General features: G+C 41.5%; 1 protein-coding gene across 1 annotated transcript in view; it reads left to right on the top strand.

The window, feature by feature from the left end:
* The window catches only part of ubr5 (ubiquitin protein ligase E3 component n-recognin 5), a 133009-nt gene that overhangs the window by 110057 nt on the left and 5669 nt on the right, over nucleotides 1-17283 (top strand). Inside the window, 14 exon segments of the mRNA XM_061673734.1 lie at nucleotides 8-276; nucleotides 2874-3085; nucleotides 3190-3420; nucleotides 3963-4036; nucleotides 4107-4279; nucleotides 6301-6447; nucleotides 6781-6998; nucleotides 7221-7341; nucleotides 7490-7835; nucleotides 7983-8070; nucleotides 8154-8298; nucleotides 11101-11231; nucleotides 11435-11495; nucleotides 11662-11843. Of these exon segments, the coding sequence (XP_061529718.1) occupies nucleotides 8-276; nucleotides 2874-3085; nucleotides 3190-3420; nucleotides 3963-4036; nucleotides 4107-4279; nucleotides 6301-6447; nucleotides 6781-6998; nucleotides 7221-7341; nucleotides 7490-7835; nucleotides 7983-8070; nucleotides 8154-8298; nucleotides 11101-11231; nucleotides 11435-11495; nucleotides 11662-11843 (2398 nt within the window).

Genomic DNA, 17283 nt, shown 5'->3' with positions numbered 1-17283 from the left:
ATTACAGCGAGCTCCACCGGACTCATATATATCGACCCAACCAACCTGCGTCGCTCAAGTGCAATCAGCTCCAGTGCGGCTGCAGCGGCAGCCGCTTTGGAGGCCAGCAACTCCAGCAGCTATCTGACATCTGCCAGTAGCCTAGCCCGGGCCTACAGCATTGTCATTAGACAAATCTCTGATCTCATGAGTTTGATTCCCAAGTACAACCACCTTGTCTACTCGCAATACCCTGCCTCTGTGAAGCTCACCTATCAGGATGCGGTCAACCTGCAGGTGAGCTATAGCAATCCCACCAATTCTGGAAATATTTATGTACACTCTCCCCCAAAAGTATTGGTATATAATAAGGCCAATTCCTTTCTGATGTAGACGAACATTTGGATTTGACGTCAAAAGATGAAAATGAGAAGAGATTAACATTTAAGTTTTTACATACATTAGCACAAGAAAATAAGGAAATGTATCTTTGATAGATGCTTTCTTTTTCTAACAATATTTCTTGGTTATAAATCTTATGCTGTCAGAAAGCCAGTTTATTTCCGTTTTAAATGGTACCACCCTTGTAAGGAACATGCATTTGTGGGATGACCCTCATGAAAAATTTGCCAAATATTCTCGGCCAATGACAAACAACTTATTGTGCTGTTGCCATTGACTCTTGTTTTGAGTTTATGATACCTGAGAAATGTTATATTCAGCGATGAGTCTAGATTTGGATGGAAAGGTCAAAGTATGGAAAAGACAGAGAACACAATGCTGATTGCTGCAGTGATAGAGTAACATTTAGTCGAGGCACTGTAACCATGTGAGGCGGCATCACCCTCACTGGAATTATGAGTCTTGTCATCATTGGAGGCAATTTCAATGCAGAGAGCTGTCCAAATGAGAGTCTGCAACCAGTGGCAATCCCATATCTCCACAGTCTGGGATCCAACCCTATTCCCCAAGATGATGCAACGAAGTTTATCAGAGACTACCGTTACAATTTGGGAGTGGAGAGGATGGAATGTCTTGACCTAAACCTCACTGAACGCTTTTGGGATCAGCTTGGCCTTGCTGTTCGCGTCACAACCACATTGGCTGACTTGTGACACATGGTGGTTGTAGAATGGGATTCCATCCAACACCAGTGTGTAACCAGCATTAGGGATGTCCGTATGCAACATTTTCACTTCCGATCTGATACCGATATTGCAGCCTTGAGTTTTGGCTAATACCGATATTGGTCCGATCAGATTTCAGCAATAATTCACTTATTTCGTAGTATGGAATGTTAGAAAAGAATTGATGAAGTGATATTACTCAAACGGAGAACAATAATCAGCAACAGTAGGTATAAGGAAAAACTGACCCATTTATTACTAACCAATGGGTTACATAAAGTAACTGCTGTGCCCGTCTTCACCTGCAGGCAGTGTGGTGCATGCAATGGGATACACATTTGCAGTAACAAAGAAAGTAGAAGTAGTCATGATCGACTATTATAACTAGTTTTTCACAGTTTGAAGAATATATGCCAGTGAGTATTGTTATATTGCCTGTTTGTATGTTTATACAGCGTTTGTGTACCAATATTCATTATTTTGAGCGATATGTGTCGCATGTTCAATGCTAATTTCTCTTAGCTTGTCAGTGGTGTTTTTCATTCATTGTATGTTAGTGTTGAGCTAACAATTTTTCTGAACAAAAAAGAAGAAACGAAGTTTGATGTATTTGAACATTCAATAGGTGTAATTCTTTTGTTTTACAGTGAACTGGAGTGTCAATATACGAATTCAAGCAAGCAATATTCACTCTTACTCCTTGCTACTATATTATCACCGTAGCAATCTGTTGTGAATGTGGGCTCTGCTGGGTAGAAGTGCTGGAGAAGAGCGTAGAATGGACTGCTTGTATAATTAAGAGTGGTAAAATCTGAGATTTTAGATCTAGTCCGATCCTTGTTTTTTTTTTCTGCTGCCACCAGACCAATTTCTGATCTCAAAGACCGGATTGGGACAGCCCCTAACCAGAATGAGGAAAAGGTGCAGGCTGTTGTGGCTGTGTCTGGTTCTTCCACACGCTACTGAGGCTTCTGATATCAAGTGAATGAATGTTTCAATTGTTAATGTCTTGCTTCTTCGAAAATCAATCATCCAATCCATCAAACGAGTAAACGGCTGCAGCAAAATCACCCAGCAGGAGAAGATATGGCAAATTTTTCATCGCTGCAACCCACATACTCCGCTCTGCTGTCACAAATGTGACATCAGCAACAATCTTCTGATGGCAGCAGTGTAAAGCATGAACAAAAGTACTGAAGCTATACCAGAAGTTGCAAACCAAGAGTAATGGAAAGGCCAGGCTGTTATTTACATATCCAGCCTGGCTGTTTGAAACAGGTTGCCACAGATGAGTGAACAAGTGACAAGTTAAAGATGTCTGTAAACACGTCTGACAGCTCTGAAGAGCAGACCTTCAGTCTGGGTCGGGGATGTTATCAGGGCCTGCTGCCTCGACAGATCTTTGCACACTTCGGGTGATGACACAGTAAGAGCGGGGGGCTTTGTGCTGCCTCTGTTGGTACAATCTCTGCATCGGTCAGTGTTGAGTGCGTCAAAGTCTGCGTAGAACTCGTTCAGTTCATCTGGCAGTGTGCCGTTGTTGCTGTTGGTCGTGATGATGTTGCTCCTCTGTCGGAGGTCTATGATGTGATGGAGGCCTTGCCATGTGTGTCTGGAGTCAGCTGTGTTGTAGTGTCCCTCCAGCTTCAGCCTGTAGTGCCTCTTGGCTTCATCACTGACTCTGAATGTTTTCGTTTTCTATATTTGAGTGTATTTTTTTTCTGCTCTATATTAAACAAGATAAATGTTCTCCATGTGTTGAATCAGAACTATGTTGAGGAAAAGTTGATTCCTACCTGGAATTGGATGGTGTCCATCATGGATTCCACTGAGGCACAGTTGAGATATGGCTCATCTTTGTCATCTGCTGGAGACCCGGGTCACCCCAGTCACCCCCTGCATGCCTCTCAGCATTCAGCTCGGCGGGAACGCATGACTGCTCGGGAGGAGGCCAACCTCCGCACCCTAGAAGGCCGCAGGTAAAAATAAATAAGTAGAAATCTCTCACTAGTAGTTAGCCTTAATATTCTTTTGCACAATTGGTTGTGATTTAGTAAGGATGATCTCACTCATTTTGTTTCAGGAGAGCGGCCACTCTGCTGACAGCTCGCCAGGGCATGTCTGCACGCGGTGACTTCCTGAACTATGCCTTGTCACTCATGCGCTCCCACAATGATGAGCACTCAGATGTGCTTCCTGTGCTGGATGTCTGCTCGCTGAAACACGTGGCATATGTTTTCCAGGCACTTATCTACTGGATTAAGGCCATGAACCAGCAGACCACTCTAGAGGCCCCACAGATTGACAGAAAAAGGTAACTGGGAATATCATGAGTCACCTAGTTTGATTTTGAATCTAGGCCGATATTAAGAAGGGTCCGAAATTGCCAGCATTTGAGTTTAGTTGTAACATGCAAAATTGTTTGTTACCAGGGGGCACCAACCTTTTGGAAACTGAGAGCTACTTCTTCAGCACCAGTTTGATATACACTTCTGAAATAACAAACTTGCTCAAATTATCTTTAATAATGATATTCATTTATGTGATCATGTTATTGATTTCCCAGAATAATTAGGAAACTGATCAATATCAGTATGCAACACTTTATTTCTATGAATCTCTGCCACTGCCATTTTCACATGATCACTTCTACAACAGTCCTAGATAATCACAATGGCCCTTCACTAATGAACTATTTTTAGAAAAGGCCCGCTGGCTACTTATGTAGTCCTTGGGGGCTACCCGGTGTCTGCGGGCACCATGTTGGTGACCCCGGAGATCTGTCTTATGCTGTTTCATAAGGTCTTGTTACCTAACTATAACATGTTTGCTGTCCATATTCATGTCTTTCTGTAGGAATCGAGAGATTTTGGAATTGGGTTTGGACAATGAGGACTCTGAACATGAAAATGATGAGGACACCAATCAAAGTAAAGCAAAAATAATTTTCAAAACCCTGGGATATTTTCATTGCCTAACAATGGCTTTGTCTTACTCCAGGTTCAAATTTACAGGACAAAGATGAAGATGCTGCTCCTGCTGAAACGGGTCAGAATCATCCTTTCTTCCGTCGCTCGGATTCCATGACCTTCTTGGGATGTATCCCACCGAACCCGTTTGACGTTCCCTTGGCTGAGGCCATTCCATTGGCAGACCAACCTCACCTCTTGCAGGCAAGAATTGTTGCTTAGTAAATCTGCATGGGCTTAGCCCTAGAAGCAGTAAAGTCAGAAATGAAAGCTCAGTAGCCCACCTCCATTCAGAATGTTTTTTCCCCCCTTTAGGTAAACATTTTAAATATAAAATAATACAATTATATTAAATGTACCTTTTATGAAAGAAACACTGTTTCAAGTAGTTTTGTTTTTGTTTTTTTTAACTTATCTGGTTTGCAAGGATCCTTTGTCATGTTTTAAGTCACTGTTTTACCTTAATCACTAACCCTTCACCATATACAATCCCCTCCAAAAGTATTGGAATGACAAGCGTTATTTTTGTTGTATACTGAAGACATTTGAGTTTCAGATGAAAAGATGAATCTGAGACAAAACTTCAGAATTCCAGCTTTCATTTCATGGTATTTACATCTAGATGTCAAACAACTCAGGACAGAGCACCTTTTGTTTGAACCTACCCACTTTTCAATTTAGCAGAAGTATTAGAACGTAACTGATGGGTGTTTCTAATTGCTCAGGTGTTGCCTTTTAGATTGATTGCTTAAACATGACACAGTGCTTGTTTGGCTTTGGGTTTCACCAGTGAAAACAGCATTTGCTGTTTGGCAAATATGAAGACCAGAGAGCAGTCTATTGGAGAAAAGCAAACCATTTTGAAGCTGAGAGAAGAGGGAAAATCGATCAGAGCTATTGCACAAACATTGGGCAGAGCCAATACAACAATTTGGAATGTCCTGAAAAATAAACTACTTGTGTACTGAGCAACAGACATCGAACAGGTTGGCCAAGGCTATCAAAAGCAGTTGATGACAAAAACATTGTGAGAGCTGTAAAGAAACACCCAAAGACAACAGTCATTGACATCACTGCCAACTTCCACAGGGCAGGGGTGAAGGTATCACAATCCACTGTTCGAAGACTTTGAGAGAAGAAAGATGCATGCCATACCACAAGATGCAAACCACTCATCAGCAAAAAGAATCGGAAGGCCAGATTGGATTTTGTAAATAAGGAGATGAGCCACAGAAGTTTTTGAACAATGTTTTCTGGACTGATGAGACCAAGATTAACCTCTACCAAAGTGATGGAAAGGCCAAAGTATGGAGAAAGAAAGGCTCAGTTTATTATCCAAAACACACAAACTCATCTGTGAAGCATGGTGGAGATAATGTCACGGCTTGGGCTTGCATGGCTGCTTCTCGAACGGGCTCGCTAGTCTTTATTGAAGATGTAACTCATGATGGTAGCAGCAGAATGAATTCTGACATCTACAAAACCATTTTGTCTGGCAATTTACACACAAATGAATCCAAACTAATCAGGAAAAGCTTCATCATGCAAAAAGACCCAAAACACACTGCCAGCCCAACAAAGGACTTCATCGGGGGGGAAAGTGGAAGGTCTAAGACTGACCAAGTCAATCACCGGACCTTAACTCAATAGAGCATGTATTTCAGCAGAAGACTGAAGGGAGAAACCACCAGAAACAAACAAGAACTGAAAGAGGCTGCAGTAAAGGCCTGGAAAATAATTTCAAATGAAAAATGCAACGGTCTGGTGAAGTCAATGGGTCGCAGGTTCGATGCAGTTATTGCAAGTGAAGGTTATGCCACCAAATATTAAATGTTATTCACTTTAAGTTAATGTCTGTTCCAATACTTTTGCTCACTTGAAAAGTGGGTGGCTTCAAACAAAAGGTGCTCTGTCCTGAGTTGTTTAACACATCTAGATTTAAATACCATGAAATAAAACCTGGAATTTTGAACTTTGTCTCATGCATCTTTTGATCTGAAACCACAATGTCTTCAGAATCAGAATCATCTTTATTTGCCAAGTATGTCCAAAACACACAAGGAAACAAAAACAAAGGAATTGAGCTTGCCGTTACAATACTTTTGGAGGGGACTGTCATACTGTTGGTGTATCAGTGAATAAAAGAGTCTCAGGTGAGAGAAGTACCATGTCTGGTGTATTCATTTGTAGCAAGATGAGGCTTATTTATCTACTACCCTTTTCAGCCTAATGCAAGGAAGGAGGATCTGTTTGGGCGACCCTCTCAAGGCTTGTACTCCTCTTCCATGGCAACCAAAGGCCTGGCTGAGGCAACCGTGGACAGAAACTGCCTGGAGGTAAACTTGGGCTCCTCTCTACCCTCCCCTTCTCAGGTATACCACCCCTCTTCACATGAAAAACAGGTGGGCAGCTGTGTTCTAATATCTAAATAATATATTTTTCATTGCCCTACTTTTATATACAGAATTCTGTAAAAACTATTAGGATTGCTTATTTCCACTGCTCAAGCAAAGCATTTGAAATAATGGCAAGAAAAGCAACATACAGTTACGTCTATTTTGTATGTTATGTTGCTTTGTCATTCAAACTGATATTGGAACACAGCTTATGCTTGCTTACTTTGTTCCATTTTCACATTTCCATACTTTCACCACCACACTGTCATCACACGACATAAGTCTACATTGAATTCAACTCACCTTCAGATCCTGCCCACTAAGATGTCTTACTCAGCCAACCTAAAGAATGTGATGAGTATGGAGACTGCCCAGCGGGCTTCTGAGAACCAGTCACTAGCAGACCAGGAGCTGGAATCCTCAAAAGCTGGCCCTTCACCCCATGACCTTGCTGCTCAGTTGAAGAGCAGCCTGCTCGCTGAGATTGGCCTTACTGAAAGTGATGGACCTCCTCTTCCATCATTCAGGTAGCATTCGCCATTTTTTCATGCTGATTTAATACATTAGATGCAAAATACTCAAACTATAAAACTTGTACTTGCACCTATGACATGCTACTGTTTAAAATAGTCTGTGAAATGCTAACACTTTGAGCATAACTTTAGCTATTCAACTTGGTATCGTTTAATGTAGTGATAATATGGTAACAGACTATACATTGATACTCCCTGGTGCCTCACTGTGTGCAGACCTCATTGTAGCTTCATGGGAATGATGATTTCACATGACATGCTGCTTGGACGCTGGCGTCTGTCACTCGAACTCTTTGGTCGTGTCTTCATGGAGGATGTTGGGGCTGAGCCTGGATCGGTACATATCTCCTTTTTTAACTAAAAATTATACAGTTCATTTCATTTTAACTTTTGGAACCCTTGGTGATGCCTCAAAATTTTTAACAAAATTTACATTTAAGGCTTAATCATGATTTATTAATTTTTTTATTTGTTTATTTTTCTAGATTCTCACTGAGCTTGGTGGCTTTGAGGTAAAGGAGTCCAAGTTCCGCAGAGAAATGGAGAAGCTAAGGAACCTGCAATCCCGGGACTTGGCCTTGGAAGTTGATCGGGATAGAGACCAGCTAATACAACAGACTATGCGTCAGCTAAACACTCACTTTGGCAGGAGGTGCACAACCACACCAATGGCTGTACACCGGGTAAAGGTCACCTTCAAAGATGAGCCGGGCGAAGGTAGTGGTGTGGCCCGCAGCTTCTACACAGCAATTGCGCTGGCACTCCTCTCCAACGACAAGCTGCCCAATTTGGACTGTGTCCAAAGTGTCAGCAAGGGCATGCAGGCCAGCAGTACGTGTCATCACGATTACAATTCAAGTATGAAATTACAAAAAAACTACACTGTATTTTGCAACTTGAGTTCATTCTTGCATACTGAGCAGTTAATTTGAGATTTAAAATGAACTTTAAAGTAAACTGTTTTTCTTGTTTGTTTAGATCTAATGCAGCGTTTGAGAAACCGAGATCGGGAAAGGGAGAGGAGAAGTGGAGGTCTCCGAGCCGGCTCCAGGAGAGACCGGGACAGGTGAACTCTAACTTCACATGCCTCTTTAAGAACAAGCCACCATTCTGTCATTTAAAGACATGTTGCATATCTTTTTGTTACAGAGACTCTAGGAGACAATTATCCATAGACACCAGGCCATTCAGGCCGTCATCAGAGGGCAACCCCAATGATGAGCCTGACCCCCTGCCTGCCCACAGACAAGCTTTGGGGGAAAGACTTTACCCACGTGTTCATACAATGCAACCGGTCAGTAATGAGTAACCTCATCCATTAACAGTTAACACTACACCCCGCCACACACGATCACGGTACAGGGATAATGTTTGCCAGTCGGGGAAATGGTAACCATAGTAATAGGGTGGGTGGTGGGTATTCACATTTCTTCTGGCTTGACTCCTGGGGCCTGCCCCCACCCCTATTGCCCTTGTCCACTCTGTCCCTCTGCCTGTCCAGCTGCATTTTCAATCAACATCAGAATCATTTAAAACATTTTAAATAAGCAGAGGGAGTATTTCAAACTCTTGTTGCATAGTAAAACAGTTCCAGGACAAAAGGAAAACAGATCCACCATTCTACAAGGCCATGCAGCTGAGCAGGGCAGGTTAAAAAAAACAGATTAGATCGAATTAGTTGGATTTGTTTGAATACATAAAGAACATTTTTTTACAATTACACTATAAAATTATCGAGAATGTTCTTCCAAAATCTGACATAAATAGTATAGTCTTCTTTAGAAGAACTGTATAAAGCATATGTTAAATTTATTCAGTGCATATGGCCAATGCAGGCATCTCTTTTGATGATAAAGGAGAAACAAAAATTTTTTTTGTGCAATTATTTTTTCCTTCACATTTTATATTTTAAAATAGTAAAAACAACAGCTCCCATAATTGCAGTAGAAACGTAACAAGTGGCCGCTATTTTAATTTTCTTTAAAAAAACAAAAAAAAACAGGGAATGAACACTTCCAACATGACTAAAATCTTCCATAAATAAATGTAGGTCAAAACAATTGACTAAAGTACACAACCTATTCTACTTCCCACTCTGCTATTCTCACGAATAATGTTCCCTTTGTGCTATTTAAGTGGCGTTTTTAGGACAAGAGAAGCCGTTTAAACGTCTGTCATCGTGACGCGTCAACTTGGAGAACCCAGCACTGGGTCATGAAACTTCTTAGCCAATTTGGCTAAACAGTATAAAAATCCCAAGCCACACGTGTGTAGTTAGCCAAGAAAAAAGCCTAAAAGTTATAATCAATTAATATGAACAACAAATCTTTAATTTACAATTGAATTGTAAAAAGAAAAACCTTCCATCACAGTAGAATATTATTTTATTTTAACTTCATACCTTGGAAAAATTTAATGTTGTATAATGACACGCTTGACAGGAGCAGTAGCACTGCTGTCAATGTCAGGCAAGTGTAGAGATGAAGTGGAGGGTGACGCAACTGACACTTTTCATCACCAAGATGTGCGTATAAACGCGGTTAAAATGCTAAACTATATTAAATGTTAAATGTTCCTATAAATTAAAGTAAGTGTTGAGATGATTCACCTATTTGATAATCCTCAAGAAGGATCTTAAGGACTTTATATAGAATTTTCTCAAATTCTGACTTTTTTAATTGAAGATAAGCAATATTCTTAATCTTTGGTAGATATTAGTAGGCTAACTTTAGCTGTCCGATTATTGTAAAAGATTTCAAAAGTAGGACAGAGTGGTCTAAATTGTCGAGTTTGCCTTGGGCCCCCAGCTAGCTACGCCCTGGTTTGAGCCAGCGCCACCACCACTCGGCATGACAACCAAAATGGGATTGGCTCTCATGCATTGATGAAGGCAGCTAGCTAGCTGCAAGAACTAATTGCAGGACACATTGACCATCGACACTTAAAACATACGTCGCGGTAATGAATCTGCATGCTTCAATTCAGTGCCAAGCGGCATCGGGTTTTTTCTTCCCCGATGCACTCCTCCCCGCAGCTGGGAAAGCCCGTGAGCCTGACTGCTTAGCGAGCAGCGGCTGGATGGAGGATTGAAGCCTTTTACGAAGCAGAGGAAAATCTAGACCATTAACACAGTTCACACACAGCAGAATGAGCGTGCTCACTTTAACTTTTATCAGGAAGGGCTTTTGAATTTTGACACAGGCAATTTTGATTCACCAGCATGGGGAACGTGGGCAATATTCGCTTCGTCACAGCTGTTTGAATTAGCCATTGGTGAGGTGGCGAACAGGCAGCACGAACCCTGAGAAGCCCTCGTAAATACGGCCCGTATGAGCTTATTGGTGGCGGAGAAGGGCTTCCCTGAGTGGCAGATGAAACAAAAAGGTCAAGGAGCTATGTGGAGAAATAATTAATTTATATTGTTTTACTCTAATTTGCAGGCATTTTATGACAAGATTTTCTACAGGCAATATTGCACAGAACAGTCCCCAAAAGGCAGATTTTTTTAGACATAAAAGACACAATATCTTTGGAGCGCATCTTCCGATTCTCAAAATTATTGGTGCCTTGTACTCAGGTTGAAGTGGCCATTCCATCCAGACTCAGGATTTTGACATTTTTAGAAATCTTGTCGTGTTGCTAATTACACTTGCCCACCATTGGAAATTACGACCACAATTAATAGTTTTCAATCAATATCTCTCTGTATAGTAAGATGGTTTGTAAAGGCACAATTGTTGATACAGCTTTAGTATTGGATCTCATTAGATCTGCTTATGTACTTAATGTAGCGGACAGTCTGTATATTTAACAAGAAAGAAAATCAAAATAATAACCTAAACCATTGCTGACCTTATTTGAACTTGTTTTGTCCTAGAATTTTAATTGCACATATTGTCTACAGGATCATAAAAGGGTTAGGGTCGATTATGACTGCACATTTCTATTTAAAATTGACTTTATGGGAAAAATAAAAAGAAATGAGCCATGCCTTTTTCAAACAACTGGAGGGTGTTTGCGTTGTTTTGCATGCGTTCATCTTGTACTGTATAAAATTCTTCCCAGTCTAAACTAAGACTTGTTTTTTTATCTTCAGGCTTTTGCCAGTAAAATCACAGGCATGTTGCTGGAACTGTCCCCTGCACAACTGCTGCTGCTGCTGGCTAGTGAGGATTCTCTCAGAGCCAGAGTAGAAGAGGCGATGGAGCTGCTTATTGCACATGGAAGGTTAGAATGTTTTCTCCTCTTACACAATGTATTTATGATGAATTTAGCAACCAACTCTCCATTTTTACTGCAGTGGACCATTTTCTTTTTTTTTGTTCAAAATACCTCGATAACTCTTAATAACTGTGATATTCAGGTTCAACTGAATCCCTCTTTACAACAAACACTATCTAATGGGACTAACGAACTCTTGTCTTACCCAGGGAAAATGGCGCTGACAGTATATTGGACCTGGGTCTTTTGGAGGCACCAGAAAAAGCACAAGTAAAATATATTGTTTTCCTTTCTGTTACTGTCACTTAATTTTAATCAGATAACAAAGTGATATGATATTGTGAAACTGAAATGTTTTTTCTGTTGTTTTTGTGCTTTGGACATAAAATTGCCCTTTTCTGTCCATTAATATGTTCTTCTCTTGTTTATTACATAGCAACAGGAGAACCGGAAGCGGCATGGTTCAACACGTAGTGTGGTGGACATGGAGCTAGATGACCCAGACGATGGGGATGACAACGCTCCTCTCTTTTACCAGCCTGGCAAGCGAGGCTTCTACTCCCCTCGGCCCGGAAAGAACACAGAGGCCAGACTCAACTGCTTCCGTAACATCGGCAGGTAATGAACAACATTGACCCTCACATATTCACAGTTTGGCATTTGCAAATTCACCTATTCTCGTTTTTAGCCTACCCCCTTTTATTCGACAGAAAAACACTTATTCGCCTAGTATCAATTTTCTGTGCCCCCAAAATAGATGAAACTTGCCTGCTCGACAAAACACCTGCGGTAGAAAGTGTAAGTTTCCCCTATAGATAGCTTATATAACACACTTGTGTTTGGCATGAGAGAGTGAATTGAAGGAGCGTGCAGAGTGGCCACCATCTTGAACCAAGAGTCCCACGAAGGTCCCACCTTTCCATTCAGTTCATTTCTTTTGAGACTTTTGGCATCAGCTCACTCAAAAAAAAACCTAAAGCACTGAATTTCTAATAATAATACATTTGTTTGATGATCTTAAACATGAAAGTGGGGAAACTATGCAAAACTATGAGTTGAAGGTGGCCAATACTTTTTCACAGCACAGGAAGTCCTCGATTTAAGAACGAGTTCCGTTCCTACGCAGGCAACGTAAGACGAATTTCCGCGTAAGTCTGATTTCACTTTTAAAGTCGAAATTTACGGTGAAATCCTTCTGTTACGGGTATTGTCCTACGTGATTGTGACAGCAAGCTCAGTGTGTCGATGTGTGAGTGAGACGGGACTGCGCAGGCTTCATCCGACGGGATTGTGAAGGAGGAAGGAGTGCGCGCCGGTGCGAGTGTGTACAGTAGCAAGTGTAGTGACGGCGACTGGCAAAGAGTAACGATTAGCAGAGGACCCGTTGACGTTGAATGTGCAGAGGAGCTAACAAAGCCATTAAAGCAGCAAATCGGTGCTTTGTGCCTTTATTGTTGCCGCCACCCAGCTCAGCTGTGCAACGAGAGAAGGGAGTTAACCCCTGCGTCTCCCGACCACGGTCAGGTGACCGTAGCAGGAACGGTTAACACTTCGTAAAAGAAACTAAAATACATTAAAATAAAAAAAAAGATGCTGTATTTACCATTACTGCTGAGAGTGTGAAAAAAGGAGGGCGAAAAAGGCAAAGATACTCCCGCCGCACAAACACATACAAGCATTATGCACTAGCTAAGCAGAAACACTATGGTGCTGGGACAAAATGGCGGACGAGGCACGGGCGTCGTAAAGTCGAAACGTCATAGGTCGAGTGCGTCGTAACTCGAGGGCTTCCTGTATATATATCCATACACACACACACAGAGCGGTTGAAATAAGTATTTTACGCGTCACCATTTTTTCTCAGGAACTATACTTCCAAAGGTGCTATTAACAACCCAAGTAATCCATACATACAAAGAAATTAAGTTGTGTGTAAAAATGTGAAATGACACAGCGAAAAAGTATTGAACACGTGAAGAAAGGGAGATGCAAAATGGCATGGAAAGCCAAGACAACACCTAAAATCTATCAATAATCAAGCAGCAATCCAGCCCCTTGTCAGTGCAAATGAATATCAGCTGATTCAGTCCTAATTGATGGCCTACAAAAAGGTCTCATTGCCAAGGTGTGAGTCAAGACACATCTCAATGGGTAAGAGCAGAGAGCTGTCTCAAGTCCATCGCAAACTACTTGTCGCAAAACATAACGATGGCATTGATTACAGGTACATATCTAAGTTTCTAAACGCTCCAGTGAGCAGTGTTGGGGCCATAATACGTAAGTGCAACGCCAATCATACCACCATAAATTTGCCTCGATCGGGTGGCCATCGCAAGATTTATGACAGAGTGCAAGCAAGAATCAGAAGAGTTGTCCAAGAGCCAAGGGCCACCTGTGGAGAGCTTAAAAAAGACTTGGAATTAACAGGCGCGCGTGCGTTTGTCAATGCAGGCGCTCGGGTATACGAAGCTAAGATTTTCTGACGTTGAACTGGTAGCTGTACAGTTAATGGAGTTAATAGAATTTGTTCCAAAGCCTAATCCTACCGCGATGATGTGGGAATATTTTGAATTCAAGCCAGATGAACGCAGCCACCCCGCTAACACCAACGAACTGGTATGTCAAATGTGTAAGTCGCAGCAAAGACCACACAACTGAAAACCTCAAAGTGACAAAATTCATTTTAAACACAACCCTGCCAACCAATTTCTTCAGCTGGGAACAAAAAACACAGTGGGACATCTCCTGACTCCCGTCAGCTTACAATTATGGAACCCTTTGCCCAACAATGCAAATACAGTCCCCTCCAAAAGTATTGGAACGTCAAGGTCAATTCCTTTTTTTTTGTTGTATTCTGAAGACATTTGGGTTTCGGAACAAAAGATGAATATAAGACAAAAGTTCAGAATTGCAGCTTTTATTTCATGGCATTTATATCTAGATGTGTTAAACAACTCAGGACAGAGCACCTTTCATTTGAAGCCACCTATATATATATATATACATATAGGTGGATACGGAAGGTATTCAGACCCCTTCAATTTTTAACTCTTTGTTATAGTGCAGCCATTTGCTGAAATCATTTGTTCATTTTTTCCTCAATGTACACACAGCACCCCATATTGACAGAAAAAAACTGAATTGTTGAAATTTTAGCAGATTTTTTAAAAAAGAAAAACTGAAATACCACACAGCCATAAGTATTGAGAACCTTTGTTTTTCGCACCTGGATTTGGGGATCCTCTGCCATTCCTCCTTGCAGATCCTCTCCAGTTCAGTCAGGTTGGATGGTGAACATTGGTGGACAGCCATTTTTAGATCTCTCCAGATATGCTCAATTGGGTTTAAGTCAAGGCTCTGGCAGGGCCATTCAAAAACAGTCACGGAGCTATTCTGAAGCCACGCCATTATTTTAGCTGTGTGCTTGTTCTTGTTGGAAGGTGAACCTTCGGCCCAGTCTGAGATCCTGAGCACTCTGGAGAATGTTTTCATCCAGGATATCCCTGTACTTGCCCACATTCATCTTTCCTTTGATTACAACCAGTCGTCCTGTCCCTGCAGCTGAAAAACACCCCCACAGCATGATGCTGCCACCACCATGCTTCACTTTGGGGACTGTATTGGACAGGTGATGAGCAGTGCCTGGTTTTCTCCACACATCCGCTTAGAATTAAGGCCAAAAAGTTCGATTTTGGTCTCATCAGACCAGAGAATCTTATTTCCCACCATCTTGGAGTCAGTCAGGTGTTTTTTAGCAAACTCCATGCAGGCTTTCATGTCTTGCACTGAAGAGAGGCTTCCGTCGGGCCACTCTTCCATAAAGCCCCAACTGATGGAGGGCTGCAGTGATGGTTGACTTTCTAGAACTTTCTCCCATCTCCCCCTGCATCTTTGGGTTCTTCTTTACTCTCAACAAGGCTCTTCTCCCCCGATTGCTCAGTTTGGCCAGGTGGCCAGCTTTAGGAAGGGTTCTTGTCGTCCCAAACGTCTTACATTTAAGGATTGTGGAGGCCACTGCTCTTTGGAACCTTAAGTGCAGCAGAATCTTTTTTGTAACCTTGGCCAGAAAGTGCCTTCACACAATTCTTTTTCTGAGCTCTTCAGGCAGTTCCTTTGCCCTCATGATTCTCATTTCCTCTGACATGCACTGTGAGCTGTAAGGTCTTATATAAACAGGTGTTTGGCTTTCCTAATCAAGTCCAATCAGTATAATCAAACACAGCAGGACTCCATTGAAGGTGTAGAACCATCTCAAGGATGATCAGAAGAAATGGACAGGACCAGAGTTAAATATGAGTGTCATAGCAAAGGGTCTGAATACTTATGGCTGTGGGATATTTCAGTTTTTCTTTTTTTTAATAAATCTACAAAGATTTCAACAATTCAGTTTTTTTGTTAATATGGGGTGCTATGTTTACATTAATGAGGGGGGAAAAGTAATGGTTTTAGCAAATGGCTGCAATATAATTTCCGTGCCCACTGTGTGTGTGTGTGTGTGTGTGTGTGTGTGTGTGTGTGTGTGTGTGTGTGTGCGTGCGTACGTCCAGACACTTTCCAAAAAATTACAATATCATGGAAAAGTTTATTTCCATAATTCCATATATTTGTTTATTTTTACATAGTTTGGGTTTCCAGCTCATAAACACCACGAAATCAGGAATGCAAAAAAATGTAATACTGTGAAGAAATCAGCCCAAATTTTGCAGGCCATAGACTAATCTGCTCAACTCAAAGCACCTGCACAGCTTTCCCCAAGTGTCATTAAATTGCTTCAGTTGGGTTCAATATGGGCAAGACTGCAGATTTGACAACTGGCCAGAAGACCATCATTAATACCCTCCATAGGATGGGTAAGCCACAAAAGTTAATAGCTAAGGAGGCTGGCTGTTCACAAAGTGCTGTGTCCAAGCATATCAATGGAAAGTCGAGTGGAAGGACAAAATGTGGCAGGAGAAGATGCACCAATAAAAGAGATAAGTGTGCGTTATAGCAGCTTATCAAACAGAGAAGATTCAAGAATCTAGCAGAGATCCAGAAAGAGTGGAATGAGGCGGGAGTCACAGTTTCAACAACCACCACATTCCGACGCATCCGGGAGATGGGCTCCAACTGTCGGGTTCCTCGGGTCAAGCCACAATTGAGAATTTATGGAGTATTATCAAGAGGAAAATGGTATAATGTATATGTATGTTTACATAGATATACATATATATGTATATACGTGCAGTTCAGCGCTACATCCGTAAGTGCAACTTGAAACTCGACTATGCAAAGCAAAAGCCATTTATCAACAACACCCAGAAACCCCGCTGGCTTCTCTGGGCCTGAGCTCATCTAAAGTGGACTGATGCAAAGTGGAAAAGTGTTCTGTGGTCCGACGAGTCCACATTTCAAATTGTTTTTGGAAATTGTGTCCTCCGGGCCAAAGAGGAAAAGAACCAATCCAGACTGTTCTGGACGCAAAGTTCAAAAGGCAGCATCTGTGATGGTATTGGGGCTGTGTTAGTGCTAATGGCATGGGTAACTTACACATCTGTGAAGGCACCATTAATGCTGAAAGGTACATACAGGTTTTGGAGAACATCCAACGTGTTTTTCATGGACGCCCATGCTTATTTCAGCAAGACAATGCCAAACCACATTCTGCACATGTTACGACAGCGTGGCTTCGTAGTAAAAGAGTGTGGTTACTAGACTGGAGTCCTGCAGTCCAGACCTGTCTCCCATTGAAAATGTGTGGTGCATTATGAAGCATAAAATACGACAACGGAGACCCCAGACTTCAGTACAGCTGAAGCTGTACATCGAGAAAGAATGGGAAAGAATTCCACCTTCAAAGCTTCAACAATTGGTGTCCTCAGTTCCCAAACGTTTATTGAATGCTGTTAAAAGAAAAGGTAATATAACACAGTGGTAAAGATGACCTTGTTCCAGCTTTTTTGGAACGTGTTGCAGCCTTTAAATTCTAAGTTAATTATTATTTGCTAAAAACAAAGTTTATCAGTTTGAACATTAAATATCTTGTCTTTGTAGTGTATTCAATTAGATATAGGTTGAA

This window comes from Phycodurus eques, chromosome 4 (genome assembly GCF_024500275.1).
Source record: "Phycodurus eques isolate BA_2022a chromosome 4, UOR_Pequ_1.1, whole genome shotgun sequence".
NCBI classification, from domain to species: Eukaryota; Metazoa; Chordata; class Actinopteri; order Syngnathiformes; family Syngnathidae; genus Phycodurus; species Phycodurus eques.
Note: the sequence above shows the minus strand (reverse complement) of the source record. Positions and strands in the feature narration are given on the sequence as shown.